The sequence below is a fragment of the Paralichthys olivaceus genome, chromosome 15 (genome assembly GCF_024713975.1).
Source record: "Paralichthys olivaceus isolate ysfri-2021 chromosome 15, ASM2471397v2, whole genome shotgun sequence".
Lineage (NCBI taxonomy): Eukaryota > Metazoa > Chordata > Actinopteri > Pleuronectiformes > Paralichthyidae > Paralichthys > Paralichthys olivaceus.
This window is the reverse complement of record NC_091107.1, coordinates 1,165,971-1,184,461: the sequence shown is the minus strand read 5'-3', so window position 1 is coordinate 1,184,461 and position 18,491 is coordinate 1,165,971. Positions and strand designations below refer to the sequence as shown.

The 18,491-nt window shown below is 44.6% G+C and overlaps 2 protein-coding genes across 10 annotated transcripts in view; one reads left to right on the top strand and one right to left on the bottom strand.

Moving 5' to 3' along the window:
• The window catches only part of clip2 (CAP-GLY domain containing linker protein 2), a 28,872-nt gene extending 17,422 nt beyond the window's left edge, over positions 1-11,450 (bottom strand). For 4 of the 6 annotated variants that reach the window (XM_069539787.1, XM_069539789.1, XM_069539790.1 and 1 more), the window contains exons 1-3: positions 10,347-11,175; positions 7,988-8,209; positions 1,629-2,134 (exon numbers count right to left, since the gene is read on the bottom strand). In XM_069539787.1, the coding sequence (XP_069395888.1) occupies positions 1,629-2,134; positions 7,988-8,102 (621 nt within the window). In that variant the 5' untranslated portion in view covers positions 8,103-8,209; positions 10,347-11,175. Of the gene's footprint in view, positions 1-1,628; positions 2,135-2,234; positions 2,556-7,987; positions 8,210-10,346 lie in introns of those variants that run through there. The other 2 variants (XM_069539786.1, XM_069539788.1) reach the window with 2 other exon arrangements.
• Positions 11,451-13,921: 2,471 nt separating this feature from the next.
• On the top strand, positions 13,922-18,123 carry cldn2 (claudin 2). Of its 4 annotated transcripts, none has more exons than XM_069510207.1 (4): positions 13,922-14,189; positions 14,758-14,806; positions 14,927-15,429; positions 15,949-18,123. In XM_069510207.1, exon 4 carries the CDS (start codon positions 15,957-15,959, stop codon positions 16,773-16,775), a length of 819 nt encoding a protein of 272 aa, XP_069366308.1. In that variant the 5' UTR covers positions 13,922-14,189; positions 14,758-14,806; positions 14,927-15,429; positions 15,949-15,956; the 3' UTR covers positions 16,776-18,123. The 4 variants fall into 4 exon arrangements, with proteins under 4 accessions (XP_069366308.1, XP_069366309.1, XP_069366310.1 ...); XM_069510208.1 differs by having other exon boundaries at positions 13,952-14,193; XM_069510209.1 differs by lacking the exon at positions 14,758-14,806 and having other exon boundaries at positions 13,952-14,189.
• Positions 18,124-18,491: the final 368 nt, after the last annotated feature.

Here is an 18,491-nt window from a genome sequence, read left to right as displayed (position 1 = left end):
CAGAGGCCAAAGAGGAAAGTGTTGAGTCACTGGACGTTAACATGCGACGGTTTTCTGTCGGCACGACTGTGAGATGTCTCGGTGACTCAGTGTCAAAACTACCAGCCGTGCTGAGAGAGTCAGGTCAACACCAGCATCCATCTTGGCTCCTGTTGTTTCCAATCCAATCTAAAAGCTGCAATAAAATGATTCCACGAGGGATAAATCCTGGAGCAGGATCCTCTGGGTTTAAAAAGACACTGTGGTGAATATAAACTGCTCGTGACGTGTGACTGGTGAATCTGGTAAAGATGAAGATGACATCTCTACTTCTATTGTTTGGGAAAAGTGACGACATCGTTCCCTGGCTTCTGTTTTTTTTGCGGGGCTGTCATGTCGTCCATCTTTTTGCACAGTCAGTGGGAGGTGGAATGAGGTAATAAATTATTCTGCGACATGATACAAGTCTTTGTTATTCCGTCTTCACACAACTGATTCTAATACGACTGTGTTGTGCCTGATGGGAACATTTCACTGACTCACGGCCGTTTCAGTGGCTTTCAAAGTCTCCAAATAAACACCAGACCTATCACATGCAACCCCGCTGAAAGAAAACGCTTCATTTAACCTCTAACAAACTCTGCGGACGGCCTCTGGACATTTTTCTGTTGTTCTCTTTTCTAATTTCTCTCCAGAAACGTCAAATGTTGACCTCGGCATCAAGATAAACTCCTCTGCCCTGGATTTCTTTGGTGCGGGGACATAAATATGTGATGTGAAGCTGCTTATTCTCTTTGTGCATATTTCACTAATTTTTCAGGCAGCGTTGTGTTTCCAGCAGAAGAGGAGGATCCGAGCCACCGCAGCGAGATAGATTACACGGGAGAGGCTTTGGAAAGAGATGGATTCAGTGATCAATGTGTCAGCAGCGGTCTCCCTTCTCTTAAGTGCTGAAAGTAATCCAGAGTGATTTACTATATTGACCAGCAGGAAGGCTCCTCCAGCTCCCTCCCCCTTTTCCAACTGCACAGGATCTGATGTAACTATCCCCCGTGCCCGGCAGTAAACGGAGAGCAACGTGACCGGGGGGCCAATAATTCACCGCGGTTAACACGTCACACACTAATGGGAGAATAAGCAAAAACAAGTGGATATGAGTGTTATTCCTCCAGACGTGTCCGTGGGCTTCAAACCTGCTTCATGTTTCGCTGCATCAATTCATCTCGACTGAAACATGCATGAAATTGTAATTAGACATCAGACTCTGAAACACCAACTGTATGGAATTACTAAAGAATGACTCGATAAATAAACTTTAATATAAAATAAAGTTTATATTTCAGTTTTTATCTACCTTTGTGTTACATCTATCTAGTTCCAGAAACCTCTGTCTGTCTGTGATTCGCATATATTGAAAACAGTTCATTTCACGAGCTTCGCACTCGGCATGTTCATCGCTGAGGGCCCGAGGGAGTGCAGTGTTGAATTTGGTGCGTTTTGGCAGAGCGATATATTCATCATTAATAAAGCTTGAATAAACTGAGGAAGAGTTCAACGAGTGAACAGCTACACTTAAAGTTTCTGAGGGGTCAGGTTTCTGAAGGTTACAGTGATGGAACAAATTATTAAAAAGTCTTAACGTCACTCACCAAAACTCGATCTCCAACTCGAAGGTCCTTGTCTCCACCTTTCTTTACTGAGCCGCTGTCGGACATGTTGGACCCCGACTCGTTGCCCGTTTTCACGGCGCTGTTGAGCAGGCCCTCTCTGAGGGGCACTACCACCCGCTGGCCAGCGGGGGCTCCACCGCCACCCTGCTGAGTCTGATTCTGGGCAGAGAGTGAGTCAGTGGAGTGGCTGTCGCTCCCCTCTCCGACCGGCTGTCGTGTGAGCTTGGAGGGTCGCGTGAAGATGCCCTGGAGGGGCTGGCACTCGAAGTAGCGCACGCCACCCACTGAACCATCGTTTTTGCCAACTAGGTCATTCAGTATTACGCCTGCCCACTGTCCCGGGGCAAACTGGGTCTCCCCGAGGTAAGCGATAACTCCTAGTTTGACACCGTTGACCCAGACCTGCTCGCCCACCGTGTAGTCGCCCAAAACATCGTCGCCCTCCTCAGAGATCCTAGTCGGTGTGGTCGGCTTCAGGGGAGGGTCTGAGGAAGAAGAGAAACATAATGTGTTTGTTTCAGGGAAAATTAAATGTTCACATAAGAAAAACCAACGTAGGAAAAATGTAAGTGCAGGGAAATGAACCAGTTTTTCCTCTAATCATCACTTTCTCTCAGATAAAAATGTTCCTCTCCGGAGCTTCAGGTCGGAAACACTGCGCACATTGTGAGAAGAACATCCTCATTCACAGTCCGGCAGAACCGCCCTCACACCGTTCATCCTGTTTGACCGTGTTTAAAAAACCATGCTTGTGCGGCAGCATCCGACACAACAGTGCAGTTTGTGCACGATTAGGCATCGTTACTCTAATTCCTCCAGAAAAGTGGGTCAGAGAGAGACGGTGTCTGTTCTGTGCCGGTGATTAACCCCACCATGCCGCCCTGCGATATCGCCCGTTTGACACACAGATGAGCTGGAGCTCTGTGTTTTTCCACAGCAGCCTGTAAACTGAGCAGGGCACCATTAGCACGCGGTCTGCCGCACCACACTGCCTATAAAAGTCTGCTGCGTTTATCTGTGTGTGTGTGTGTGTCTGCGCAGGGATGGATGGTGCCAGGGCTGTCTCTCCGACACCCTGAGAGGGGGCCGGAGGCTTCGTGGGCCCCTCTACTCGTGCTTTATGCCCGAATTGCTCCCATATGTTGTTGACGTGAGTCACATTCTGCAGAAATGTAAACGGGTACAAGTTCAAATGGGGTTTTAACTTGATGATAGAGTGTGTGTGCTATTTCTTCAGGAATGTGGTTGCTCATGTGGAAAACACTGCAGGTCAAACAAGTCCACAGTCTCACATGCAAAGATATCGACGATCACAACACGGCAGCACTCAGGTTCCCTCGTTGATCGGCCACGGGTCAGAATGGATGTCCGACGTGTAGCATCAGGATGAGGTCGCTCTGTGTTTGACCCCGGCAGTTTGTGTGCAGCTGGATCCAGTTCCAGCACCAGAGATGGTTTGAAGACGCGTCTGAGGAACGTTCACGAGGTCACGATCTGATGTCACGGGTTCACATGACCTTCATTTTATTCACTTTATGATCGAGAAGAAAAAAGATTCGATGCAAAATAATGTCTCTTGAACATCACTCAGGCTGAGACTGTGAATAAAGATGGACGACATGACCACTAGTCATAAACTCAATCTCCACCACGTTAGAAGATGGGACATTGACCAAACTAAAGTCACAGTGCATTATTTTCCTTCGAACGAATTGGACATGAGATTCATACGCGATCAGACGAGGTTGAACACTTGACGTAGCAGCTGCTAACAGGTGAGCACACAGATCTGTCGTCGTTAAAGAGAGACGCAGCTGCAGCCTCATCTTTTTTTGTTGTCGTCTGGATCCTGAAACTACGTTCAAATACTCTCCAGACTGTTTTTTAATTTCAAACCAGTCGTTACGTTTCAAATATGAACTTTCCCTCCCCGTGTTCCATGATCGCTCGTGAGCGTCACCGGAGCAAGACGGCGGCGCCCGTCTCAGGGATGTTTGGGTTTAACTCTTGTACAGCAGGTTTTGAGTCAGATGCCAATATTACTATCTGAACAGTGAACATTCGTCTCTGTAGTTATTTTAACGTTGATTATTTGAAGGGTTAAACTGATGCCACACCAGAGCGAACCCATGATTTGTGTTGCTGGGGCAACAGGAGAGCGAGGGTAAAAGGATCCTGGGCAGAAGGAAGACTGGAAACACAGGCCTTACTTTCACTATTGTGTTTGTCCTGCACCTCCCACCACCATCTGAATCCCACTATTCATCAGCTCGGCACAATGAAACCTCCACAGCTTCCTCCTCCTCCTCCTCCTCCTCCTCCCCCCAATTATCCCCTCATCTCTCCCTACTTTGGTTACACACACACACACACACGTCTTTCCGTGGCCTCTTTAACTCTGTTTGTTTGTGATTATTTTCCACAATGACAATGATCATATAACCTCTCGTCTTTGTTTTAAATGGAGTTTATCACTCGAGGTTGATCTCGTGTCTTCAGCAGCTGCGTCGAACATCTGAGCAGCACGGACAGGAACAGATGGAGGGGGCTGAGCCTCCATGTTTTCCACTTCTTTCAATGACTTGCTCCTTTTAAATGCACTTGTGCCTTTGGGCAAATCTGAGTGTACTCATAAAGGAAACCGACGCAACATCAAGAGTCCTAATCATTCATATGCAGAACATACGGCAAGTAATCCACGATTTAATGCTGTGAAATTACAATTTCATCCTGTAAGAAAATAATTGACTTTTTCTATCTCACATCATTCACACGCTGCCGGTACAACTGGAGGATTCAGTGTCTCGCCTGCGGACCCGTTCTCCCTCCTGAGCCACAGACGCTAAAATAACAGAGAAACGATCTAAAGCTTCAATAGATCAGAACAATATATTTCTCACGTCTCACATATGATGTCATATGATCAGTGATGTCGTGAGGAAGTCAGAAAATGACGTCATGCGTAGTTCAAAGATGCATTTATAGGATGCAAGTATTTCTGTGTCACACAACCTGCATAGACAGGAAACAGTGGCCCTTTGTTACCACCCCCCCCCCCGAGACCCTCGAAGGGAGAAGCCATATAGATGATGGCAGGAATGACATCATCATTAAGTCACTATGAAGTCAAAGAATGACGTCATATAAGATTAGAGACAGGAATTAGCTTTAACAATAATTCGTCATCACATGGTGCAAATGATGACGTCATAGCGAAACAGCGTTCAGTGATCACTTTTGTTTTGGGATCAAATTCTCACTATCAGCGGTCGATCACTGTAAAGGAAGTAGCTTCTGTATGATAGAACCGGGGCTCTGGCCCCTTCTCACGGTCCTCTCGGCAAAAACCAACAAACCAGCGGGTGAGGTTCGGAGCAGGAGGCCAGGTCAGTGTTGAGACGATCCCTGGCAGGAGAATAATCCCTCTGTGAACTCACTGCGGATTCGGCACCGTCAGATATCCTCTCAGTGTTTTATGGACAACTTCACAAGACGAGGCCATGAATTCATCGTTATAATCATAGAACACAGCATCTTCGTAATTAAAACAGGTATTTGAGTGATCGACCAACAGAAACATTTACACCAGGAGTTTGTCAAACTTATTTAAAGACTAAAATCCTCCGTGGAAATGTTTAATCATTATCCATCGTACTTCAAACACAGAAGATCTTCCCGTCAGTCTAATAAATGATAACACTGTGACGGGCATGTTCACAGGACTGGGAACTGAGCGCAGCGAGTACATCCATGGAGCCTGTTAATAAACAGGATGTGAGCAAACTACTGAGCTCACCAATGGTCCAAACAAAACACAGGCAAGAGTTTAGACGAGCGGCGGTCACATTGACGACAGCAACAGCTGACGAGGACGGGGCCGCAGGCTGCGACATGAAGGGATTAACGTTTTGAGCTGGTAATGGACGAGTTCAGGATGTTACGCCCGCCACACGCAGAGAGAAACAAAAATGACCTTCGGGGTTTATAAACTCGGGACAGAGGAGAGAAAGCAATCTGGGTTAACTCTCTTTCACAATGGTTCTTAAAGGCTTCAACAAACCACGGAGAGAATGTTTCTACTATGATGAGACTGCTCACAGATTTACAGGCATCATCTTAAAACTTGGGCATTTCTTCTTCACCTTCTTTTTTCTTGTTCATCATTTAAACCGGGTGCAAACAATCGTTTTTTATTCGTTTTCCAGATTTTGAAGATGTCTTTCTTTAATCCAACACTCAGCCAGTAGAAGGTTTACATCCCAGCTGCATGAACTGCAGGAGGACAGATGTCACTTGCAAGTAGTTTTAATACTATTTAATACTACACAGATTATACTGCCCCTGTGATACCATTACTAAACATAATACCAAATAGAATTGCACTCAGTGGAGCGTATACCTCCGCCAAGGTCCAACAGTCCCCTAAAACTGAATCAAGCTGCATATCTAAGTCCACATTACTTTATCTCAGCGACACATTGGTGGTTTTACAGGTTTGTAGCTGCATTTGTTATCGTAGAGTGGCTGAAATAAAGCCACACGCCTTATTTAAACCCACTTTATCTGCACCAAATGGGAGATAATGTCAGACCTGTGAAAACGTCAAAAAACATCAAATCTTGCAAAGTTCAGTTGATCCATGTTCCAATCAGAGGAGGTAATAACGCTGTCGGCTGCACTCACGTCATCACAAACAGCGTAAGATTCATTTCTCTCTGTGTGAGAACTTGTGAAGCTATAATTGTGTGGGTTTTTTTTTTTTCACTTTCTTCGCTCTCATGAAATTCCACATCCGACGTGAACCATGATTCACTTGTAGCTGTCGCTAATAAAAGGCTCTCACACATACAACAAGAGCATTATCAGTCACAAAAGGGGACTATTCTTGCTTCAGCTGCAAGTGAAGCTATAATTTAGCAGAAAACAGAACTAACGTGTGTGTGTGTGTGTGTGTGTGTGTGTGTGTGTGTGTGTGTGTGTGAGAGGGGAGGACAAACTGTGCGGTTGCATTTCAGGGTGAGAACAGCTGTGATTACTTTTTGCAGACGGGTTGTCATTTTGATTTGAGTGTTTTTTTTAGAAATGTCTGATTGTGGTCTGTGCTGTGTTTCAGTAGCTAAACATCAGTAAGTCCTGTTCCTGATGAATGATAACTCTGATCATATCTTGTATTTCTGTGATTTTAAGGACAGAAGCCAACAAAGCTTTACTTACTCCCTCAATACTTTCCATCTTTCTTATCCTGCATCTCAAGCACCTCCACTTCGTGATGTTTCCTTCCTAATAAAGATGCAAATCTTTGAAAACAGCTCAGGAATATTCTGTTTTTCAACGTTTTCCTAAAACATCTGGGCACTGTAGTGTCATTTTCCTCAAATAGGAGTAAACGTGCATTTCTTGAGGACGGTTCTCTGCTGTGGATGCACACACTGGTGATTTTCAGCAGCAGGACTGTGTCTGTGGAGCTGAGTCAAGACAAACTACAGTCTCCCTGCCCATTAACTGCATCGGGCTCCAGTCGGGATTTAGACAGAAAAAAAAACGCAGCTCGAGTTGTTGCTGCACGTCCCAGTTTCGGAATCCTTTAGCGTGAAATACAAGTTTCAAATGTTGAGCGGTAGACATTTTGTTGTTAACTGGAGTTTGAGGTTGCGACTGGCTAATTGTAGGCAGCCAGAACTGTGTGGGGGGAGCTGCCACCAGAGTTAAAGTGTAACGTTAATTAGACATGTGTGGTGATGTTAATGTTGCCTGTGAGCAGAGCGACTATTTCAGTTCAGAGGTCAGGAACCGAAATAAGGCACAGAAATCTGTGCTGTGGTTAGGAACCAGGTTTCTGAACCATAACAATTAGTGACGGTAAACGTGAACTAACTCCTGATCAAGAGAACGCAGCACACAGATCTGCAGGACGTTGAATTCCTTCAGAACCAGTTACTGTTCTCAGAACTGTGCTGATGGAGATGACTGATGACTGTGTGCGTTTATAATTAATGGTGATGTGGCATAATGGGAACAGGATTCTACTGGGAGATAACACAAAAGATTTCTGCTGGTCCTTGTCAAAGTTCTGTCTTTTCTCCGACATTTCCATAAAACTACTTTCCAGTTCCAGCTACGAGAATTCACATTTGTTTAACTTTAGAGAGAAAAGCTGCGGTGCAAGATGAAGCTAAAGAAAACACTCCCCGGCTTCTGTGTATAATCTAACGCAGTCCAGCTCCAGTGAGTCATTAACACAAGTACATGGTCTGACCCACTTCCGGTGATGAGAAGGAAAAAGTGGGGGGAAAGAAATTCCTCGTTTTCCACGGGGTCAGGAGGAGGAAGTGACTTACTGTCTTTGGAGACGACGGGGCTGGACGCTGCACCCGCTGAGGTCCTCCCCACTGGGCTGGAATGCTTGGGCCCGCGGCCAGGGATTTTCAGTCCGCTGGACTTGAGCATGTTCATTCTGTGGCGGGGAGATGGCCGGGACCTGAGAGCTCCTCCCTGGCTGATGAAGGCTTGCGGATCCGGCACTAGATGTGGGAGTGGTGGCTGTCGGTCTCCATGTTTGGCTGACAGGAGGGAGAGAGAGAGAGAGGAGGGATAAGGACGTCGCACATATGGGAACAATTGACAGAACATGTAAGAGGCCAAGAAGGAAAATGCTTCAAGTGGCCACATGTGTGTCAAACCTCCACATCTGTATGACTGGACCAGACTGGAAGAGGAGAATGGAGGAGGACAGGGTGCAAAATATTTATCTCTGAGTTTGTTTGGTCAGAGGTGAAAACACAACCTCGTGGGAGGAGGTGACAGGATTTGTTTACATGTATGAGTCAGATGAATCTCACCATCTCATTAGGATGAGTAACACTTTGCCTTGTGGGTTTATTCCTGGCTACGAATATGTTCTCATGTCTGTCGGTTGCTCATTCCAGAAACCTATTAGATCTGTGCTGTATTCCCACATTGTTATACCAGACCGCTTCTGTTGTGCCCCTGAGCAAGGCAGGGGAGCCTCAGCTCAGTAATCATCAACCTCAGGCCGTGTTAGCACAGAGAAACTCCAACAGACCAAAGATCACATAGGTTTAGTCTGTGTTACCTCCACAAAGGTTATGTTTTCAGCCCCACGTTGGTTCGTTTACTTCTTGTTTCTCAGCAGAATCACTCAAAACCTACAGAACACATTCACACTGAACTTGGCCGGAGGATGAGACGAGGGCTGAAGAAGAACACATCACATTTAGGAGCAAATCCAGGTGTGTGTTATCACTTTCTTTACATTGTAGGTTATAACCGGTTTTATGTTTTCACCAATTTCCCAGAGAATAACTCAAGGTTCTTGAGGAAAAAAAACAATCTGGCATATTTCGGAGACTGATATCTCGGAGTATTTGGTGCTGAGTGGACGTATGCACATCGAGTCACTTTCTACTTTCTTTTGTTTGTTTGCATGAAAAGGATTTCCACGAACCTTGTGTAAGCATGAAAAGAATCCATTAAATTTTAAAGCAGACAGACAAATGCCTTGACGGAGGTACTGTAAGTGCTCTATCTAGTGTTTTCAACCCTTTGTCTGTCTTTAAACGGGATTATGCAAAAACTACGGAACTGATTTAATTGATTTAAAGGTTCAGTGTGTAGAATTTAGAGACATCCAGTGTTGAAGTGTCACGTTGCAGCTGATCACCCCTCACCTCACCCTCCTCTTCCAAACATGAGAGAGAACCTGTATAAACCTTCAGGTGATGTTTAGTTTGTCCGGTCTGGGCTACTGTGAAAAAACATGGCAGCCTCCGTAGAGAGGACCCGCTCCTGATGTAAACATTAAGAATTTAAATAAAAAGACACGCTAGTGAAAACATCACTTAGTTTATATTGAATTTCTGCCAATGGATCCATTTCACCTAAATCTTACACACTGGACCTTTAAGGCAATAATTCATCAATATTGATGAAAATGATCAAATAACTGGGCTTCGGTGCACTGATGATATTTTGGACTTTTCTTACATTACTTTGATTCAGTTGGACAATTAAACACCTGAAAACCCATCTGCATATATTTAAAATCATGTTATCACAATAAGACTGATGCTGTTTTGAATCATTAGTCACAGCGGATCTACGATCATTAATAACACCACACTTCTTCATGCATGTCTTTTCATGCTCAACTTATCAATTTCCACACGCAGGCTGTGAATATGACTGAAAACCACAATGTAGGCCGGTGCCACAGTGGAGCGTGGCCTGCAAACCACTGCAGAGACCATCAGGAGGATATAACACTAATACAGCTGCTGATAAACAACACACATCTGGATGGGGCTTTCTAACTGGACCCTGGGTATTAGGGGGAGAAAAGAGGCAGATTTCAGGCATCTCACATGCAGATAATGACATTTTACATTTTTAAAAGCAGTGAAAAGCTGCTGAGCCAGTGGATGATGATGGTTGTACGTGTGGTTTAAGGGAAAATGAGGCCTCAGCGTGGTTTTCACACACACAGGCCTCATGCATGATGATCCCAGTGAAAGCAGGGTGAGGGGATGATGATGCACCTCCACTAAATGCAACACAGTTTGATCCATTGTTGTAGCTGCTGCTGCGACAACGTGGTCCGGGCTTCCCCTCCTGCGCTTCTCCTCCAGCACAGAAACAAAACAGCACAATAAACCTCATGCACACATCATGCACACTCACCTGCGTGGTTTGTTCGATTTAAAGCCGCAACTTGGGAGTTTGTCCCCGGGATGAGGAGGAGGAGGAGGAGGAGGAGGAGGCTGCCACTCCCTGGGCTGCAAATATGGATGCTGATGCAGAGAGCCGAGGGGCAGAGCCGGCGTGGATCTCCAGCGGGTGATGGGAGCAACCGCAGCCGGGTCAGCGACGCTGGGAGCGGTCGCAGCTGCCGGTTCACTCCCCGGGAGGAGAGGCAGAAAAAGGGGCGAGGGTGGCCGACGTGTAGCGGTGTTCAGAGTGGCCCGGCCCCGGCTCTCCGCTCCTGCGCTCGGTTCCCCGAACACAAACGCAGCATCGGCAGGACTTAAAACCAACTTTTCTCCCGCAGGGCTCCGGTTCAAGAAGCTAACTCGGACTTAAATCGGCTTGAATGGTGAAATCCGGTCCTCCTGCTGCTGGTGGCGTGTTTTCCCCGCGGTGCTGGGGGTTTGCGGGGGCTGTAGCTCAGCCTCCCTCCCTGACTCAACCCACCGGCGAGACGGAACAAAGGGGCTGGGAAAGACGAGACGAGTCTGCGAGGCTAGCTCGTCTCCGTGACGAAGCCGCGTCGGGAAATATGGAGATTTAAACTCTCCCTTGCTTTCTTCGTCAGAACACGTGACCCTTCAACAATAAATCACCAGCTCGTCCTGTCATTCATACCCTACGTTAATTCGGCTTAAATAAAAAAAACACAAAATGACGTTTTTCGCAGTTAAATCGCACCAATGTTCCCGCGACCCCCTGTGTTGTTCAGCCACCTTCGACAGCACGTCTTCAACAAGAGAACATCTGGCGCAGCGACGATAATGAACATTAAACTGTTTTTTAAAAACTAACTGAAATCAGCCGAATTAAACAGAGGATTCTGTTTTTCTATAATAAGATCTTTCATAATAAAAAAGTGCGACATATTTTCCTAAGTGAGAAAGAAAAAGTTTAATAGAGAAGATTCTTAATCAGGTCTGGTATTAAGTTCCTCATTAAACTGATGATAATTCAATTACATAAAATGTGAAACTATTGTTGTTTATTAAAAAACTTCTTTGGAAATGAACCCGCGTCTGAATTACAGCTGTTCGCACGTGAGACGCCACAATCTGCTTTATATGGATCTCGTTGGCGTTTCCGGTTTCCTTTAAAAGATTTTGATTGGTCAGAGCCGCAGCACTCAGCTTCCTAAACCTCCTGTGATTGGTCAGAGTGCTTGTGGGAGTGTCCCAGTTTGACAGCTCTGCCGCGAAACAGACACAGAAATAGAGCCCCCTGCTGGACGGCATGTGTAATACTAATACTTTTACTAGTACTGATAATACTATTACTACTACTGATACTTTTACTAGTACTAATACTACTATTACTTCTACTAATACTTTTACTAGTACTAATACTACTATTACTACTACTAATACTACTATCACTGCTACTAATAATAATGACAATAAGAATAACAACAATAACAATAATAATAACATAATAATGATAGTAATAATAACAATAACAGTAACAACAATAATAATAGTAACTTGTCATTTAAAAAATCTTCTTTGTGTTTTGCATTAAAACAGTTTTTCCTGATTATTCAGACGGATCGATTCACATTGTTTATTATATTTATATATAGAAATCGATTGTACAATTGTCGACTTTTACATTTTGAAGCTAAACATTAATATTCACAGACGCTCATTCTGTTATTCTCTTTGTCATCTTCTGCCTCTCATCAGAATAAATCAGGCCGTTAACATGGAAACTGAGCAGAAGTCATTCTACATTAGAAAGTAAAGTTTATCTAAAGGTAATATTATCTACAGTACAGCAGGTCCACAGTACTGTAAAATATTCAAACCCGTTTGTCTGCTGTTGAGGAACATGTTGAGGAACACGTATGAAGAAGACAACATACTTCGTTGATGTATGAATGAGGAGCTAATGAAACGACCGTGGGGTAGAAAGTAATAACAACTGGAAATAGTAATGGAGAATAACTTTAATTGCACAGTTCTGGGAAAGGTAAATTGAAATGTGTTGAATTTTCTGTGTATTTTAATTATAAATATGAACAACCGCACTTTTAATTACAGACATTTATTATTCTCAAGAGTGAAAATATCTGAAAAGACAGAAACTTAAACTTCACAGACTGAACTCTGGAGAACATTGGAGACTTTCAGCTTCTCAAGAGGTTGAGCGGGTGAATGTGTGCAAGTTGTGTCTGTCTCCATCGAGCCGCAGCATCACAGGATAACGGCTGACCCCTGACTAACAGGTCAACTTTACCCAGCATGCCCTGCATCATAAACAGACAGTTTAAGACAGGGTCACCACGAGGCCACAGAGCTGAGACCAAGGCCGACTGTGAAGTGGAATGTGGTGAAAATATTGTTTGACCCATCACATTTGAGAAATATGAATAATCTCTGCTCTTTTTAAACGGGTGAGCCGATTATCTATATATCATGTTTAAGAAGATTAAAGATTTAAAGTGTCAGAATACGTCTGAGTCCGTTTCCTTCTGTTCTTCTTTGTTTTTCAGATAACGTCAAACCGAGTCTTGTAATTTCTGCCAAAGATGCAGAAAAAATTAAAGGAATCTAACTTTAAAGTTTTTAATTTCCCATCATCCATCACGCCTCAAACTGCAGCTGGAACACAGAAGGTACTTTAGCACCATCCAGTGGCAGCGGCTGGAATCCTCCTCTGGTAAAATCACAGCAGCTGGATTCAAAAAGAGGTTTTCTTTTGTTTTAACCTGTAAAAAAATGTACTCTATTAAAGTTGTGTGATTTTTTTAAATACATGGAAACAGGATTATATCATTGGTGTCACTTAAATAAAAAAGTGAAGCCAAGACGACTCATCTTAATGAGTTGGGTGAATATCTTGTATCTGCTGTTTGAGGATTTTAATGTTTTCATATACATTGATATAGTAAGTACTGTGTGGTAGTAGTACATATTATAGTATATTAGGTTTCCCCTGATTACAGTGATCACTGTGTTTAAACTCTACATCACATGGTCAAAAGTATGTGGACACTCTGCAGTCTCTTTGTATGGGGCTGTTGGACTAAAAGGACCGATCCATCGATTTTAAAGTTTGTTTTGAAACAACAGACGATGAAACCATCTCTTTCTGAGGCACTGCCAATGTTTCATAAGTGAAGATCTGGAGAGGACGATAAATGAACAGTATTCTGGTTTGTTTGTCCTGAAACTGAGCAGAAGTTGTTAGAAAGTTCAGCTGAAGGAAGCAGGTTTACAATGATTCCAGAAATAAAGTCCAGGATTATCCAGGATTTAATCGGACGGTTGACTGGTTCTGCAGAAAAGATTGTAAACAATGAAAACATTTAGCTAAAAAAAATTATAAATCATAAAAGGACAAACAGCCAAGAGACCAAATCAAACATTACAATATTAATGTAATTTGTATGGTCGTGACATTCAGATTAACTGTGAGCATCATTACATTCAGTGTTTCCACGACTCCTCCTCAGTCACTGACCTCCAGCTCAGTACCAACAGTACAGGACCCGACCTGAGCTGCCTCATTCATATGCAGCGTTTCCAGATAAAGCCCCTCTGTGGTTTGTAATAATGGCTCAGTGTTTTGAGGGTGTGTGGACGTTGCCCTCTCAGTCTGCTTCATAAGGGGAAGTGACTGGATTACACGCTAATCCCATTATGATGCCGCTGCCATGTGAGGCCGGCTGCAGGGATTAGAAACCAAAGGGTCGAACTTCATCAGGAGAGACTGTAACTACACACACACACACACGTAAACGTCTTAGATGAGACACTGAGCGACGAGGGATCTTCATCTGTGGGTATTTGTATTTATTTGTTCTTTTATAACTTCATGCTTTTGATTTAATCTCAGCAGCAGTTTTCAAATTGCAAATCTTTGACGGATGATGAAGCACAAGCCAAGTCTGGTGTCGGATATTATCATGGAGTGAAAATACAGTTATACACTGAAATGTTGTTTACTGTTTATGAATTAGAAGAACTAGAACTTTTTCTGATTAAAACGTTAAAGATAAATAAGTTTTGTCAGGATTGGACATTTAAAATAAAACAACTCTGAACAAATTGAATAGAACAATGAAAAGAAATCAAGGACCAACACACAAACAGCTTTCACGGTCTGTGTGGCTGAAATGTCTCCGTTGGAAAAACCCATGAATACAATATTCAAAGATTAAATTAAAATAGAATAAAAACATTTCTTCTTCCTCTTGCTTCAGGAATACAGAATAACACAGAGTCTCTGCAGAGACATGAAAGGATAGCTGATTTCAAAGCTCTTCTCTTTTTCAATAAATTCACATCTGTGACCATGAAACATGTTTAAACTCGACTGCTGATTTCCTGAAACGTTTATTTCACAGGCTCAAGTTTTAGTTTTTGGACCGAGCTGCTGCAGATGCTGTGCCAAAGGTCTGTTTTGGAAGAAAGTGAGAGAATGATTAACCCGACTGGCAAAGAGGACGAGTGTGTCACTGTCAGAGGTGTCACTGTCACTGTGTGTGTGTGTGTGTGTGTGTGTGTGTGTGACAGGAGGTGAAGGTCTGGATGTGGGACAGAGATCTCACTCTCAACAAACACAGCCGAACATCTGAGCGAGACACAGTCGAGTGTCAGGGAGACAATGTGCAGGGACACAGGCTGTAACCGTGTCTATTGTCCTGCAGCCTGAGCAGCCTGGAGAGATTCTGCCACAGTATATAAATGAAACACAAAGGATTCATCTTGAATAGCTTATGATCTGAAAGTGTTTTCGACTCCCTTGGTTCAATGCAGCCTGTCGAGTAAGTGCCATTTAAAAAGCAGCACAGCAGCCGCGACTTTGTCCGAGGTCTGAGGAAGAAGTCTGAAACCACGAGCGACAGAAAACAGATTTCCTCCCACTGAAGAAGCAGAAGCAGTGTCAGTGGAGACACCAGAGGTGAATCTGTTCATTCTGCAGCCTCTACTGGATCTTCATCCTCCTCTTCCTCCTCCTCCTCCTCCTCCTGTAACTTCAGCTGCTGCAGCTCCTTCATAACCTGCCGCGGACTCAGGTAAGTGTGAATGTGTCTGCTGCTCATTACTGTGACGCTGAAGCCTCAACTTTGCATTAATGGTTAAACTGTCGGGGAGATTAACGACCAGCTCTGCTGATCTCCAATTAACAGCATTTAATTGATGTTTTGCAATTAGCAAATCAACAACTGCAACAAAACCCATTCAAACATTTGGAAATGAAACTGAAATGACCTAATTGAAACCACAGGCGACCAGTCGCCCGCTGAGGCTAACCCGCGCTGACTTTATACCTGTTACCTTGACGACCTACAGACCAGTATTTGCAGTGTTGATTTAGTGGTAGTAATATTCATGGGGTGTTGAACCCGTCTGACATAGAACAAGTGGGTCTAGTTCCCAGAAACCAATTATTCCCACAACAGCGTCATAGAGATAGAATGCAAAATTCTAGCTCTCCCATTTTGCCGGATCCACACAAGGTTTGAGTGGATCTTGCTCTGTGACCGTCTGCTCGCTCCGTTCATCTCTTCTGTTTTTGTTCTCCTCCACCTCAGTCGTTGTCATGGCGTCAGCAGCTCTGGAGCTGATGGGCTTCTTCCTGGGCCTGCTGGGGTTGCTGGGTACCCTGGTCGCCACGGTGCTTCCGTACTGGCAGATTTCCGCCCACATCGGCTCCAACATCGTCACGGCCGTGGCCAACATGCGGGGCCTGTGGATGGAGTGCGTGTACCAGAGCACGGGGGCCTTCCAGTGCGAGACCTACAACTCCATGCTGGCCCTGCCCTCCGACCTGCAGGCCTCCCGCGCCCTCATGGTCATCTCCATCGTCCTGTCCATCCTTGCAATTGCATTGGCGTCCCTGGGGATGCAGTGCACCCTGTGCCTGGAGGGCTCTGGCGCGGTCAAGAGTCGCGTGGCTGGTGCTGGCGGGGGCTTGTTCCTCACCGCAGGCTTCCTGGCACTCATACCTGTGTCGTGGACCACGCACGAGGTGGTCCAGACCTTCTACAGACCCAACATCCCCTCCAGCATGAAGTTTGAGCTGGGCGAGTGTTTATACGTGGGTCTGGCCTCCGCGCTCATCTCTATGTTGGGGGGGGGGATGCTGTGTGTGTCGTGCTGCGAGGAGCAGGAAGGTGGTCGTGGGAGACGACACGCCGGAGGTTATCCATATCCTGTAGGAGGCGGCATGTCCGGCACAGGGGTACGGACAACCTCACAGCTCTACCGCAACCCCACGCTGCAGGCGGGAGGTTTGAACCCGCCCAGCAGGGGGCAGACACTGGTACGCAGCACCAGCGACAGCTCCCACTCCAGTGCACATGTCCAGGGCGCCAAGAAGCCCACGGCTGCAGGATATGACATCACAGGATATGTCTGAGGTCACTCCATCACACCTTTAACTGACAGCTTACATTAAATTATATGTATTTATACAAATGATGTCGTTAAAACGAGATGTTGCTGCTTCATCTTCTGTAAGCTTCAGCAACAACAACAACAACAACAACACAGGCTGCAGCAACTGTTTATTATCTCACTGTAGCTTCTCTCAAGACTGTACTCTTACTTTGAAAAAGACAGGATGTCTAATTATTGTATAACATGGGTAAAAACTAAACGGTTGAGTAGAAAAGTCATAAATCATTTGAATAGAATTTATAAATATTGGGTGGATATTTGGTCACATTGAATAATTAAGACTCCTGCAGTGATGATACTAAGTGAAAGAAACTCAGATGTGTATGAAGTATTTGCTGCGTGTGTCAATATTCTGCAAACTAACTCTGACATTCCTGCTGTGAACCCGGTGAAACTCTTCTCACACTGAACTGAGTCGACATCAACACGTCGATCTTCAGTTTGTCCACGTGAAGTTGAAGCAAATCAAAATATAACTGAACGTACTTCAGTTGTCGGTCATCGTGCCTTAATGTCACGGTGTGAAGATGTTTGGATTACCGTCTGTGAGGAAGGACGTTTTATTTTTTCACTTTTCTACTTGTCTGTGTTTCAGCATGAACCCGTCACAGTGAAGGAATTTACCGACCCGACACAAAATGTGTGTCACAATCATGAAAATCACTTTTTCTTCTGTAATCTTTACTGTTTTATTCTCCTTCAGCGTATTCTTCTTTTTTCTGATGATTGTCAGGGATGTTTTTTTTTTAACATTTCCATCTGATTTAAGCACCAATATTGTTTTTTATCTTACTTTTTACTTTGGAAATAAATCCAGATACTTCTGAGAGAAGGCCTCTCTGCTGTCACTGTAAGATACAGCCTGATGTGAGGGGTGCTCGTGTTTTTACAGTGTGGAATGGGGAAAAGATCACAGCCCTGAACTGAAGGCAAACAGAACGTCAACACAAACAAACCTGATCAAACAAAGCCTCTGCTGTCGTACGATCGATGAGAGGTTCCTGTTCCACTAACGGACCGATCGTTAGAGCGACCTGCACGTTCTCACCGGGTCACTTTACTGTGACAAAACTTTTGAAAGCAAGTTTAAGCTTTGAGACTCGGGAGGAGAGGTGGCACTAGTTTTAATTAACCGACCTTTCAACAAGAGTCTTATATGAGCAGCAGATGATGCATATTCCACAGGATTCATTATGTTCGAGCATGTGGGTGTTACAGGGCATAATTGAGGTCACTGGACTTTCAGGGCAACAAATAAACACTTTATGATTTGTCTGTGGGCTCTTATAATAAAATGTATTTCCATATGTTCAGTTTTTTATTTGTCCAGAGTCTTGAGGTCAGGTGGGATTCAGATTATTTGACCAGTGCTGCACCCTCGTCCTCATTTTTGGAAGAATTCAGACATAAAACACTGCGGACCGCAGCTCCGAGTCGTCAAGCTTGGGAGGGGGGAGGGGGGGGACTGGAGTCTGGGGACGGTCAGGACTGAACTTGACCGAGAGGACAGCAGAGATAAGTGAACTGTAGGGACCCACATACACTGAAGCTGTGAGAAAGACAAACACCAGACTGAAAAACAGACGCTCCTGCACACACTCTGTCACAGACAGTGAACATCCACATCCTGGTGCACTGGTTCACAACAGGGACAGGGAATAAACACATGTAGCTG

Coding starts and splice junctions, on each gene's coding strand:
- cldn2 (XM_069510207.1), top strand. CDS start 15,957: ATGGCGTCAGCAGCTCTGGAGCTGATGGGCTTCTTCCTGGGCCTGCTG.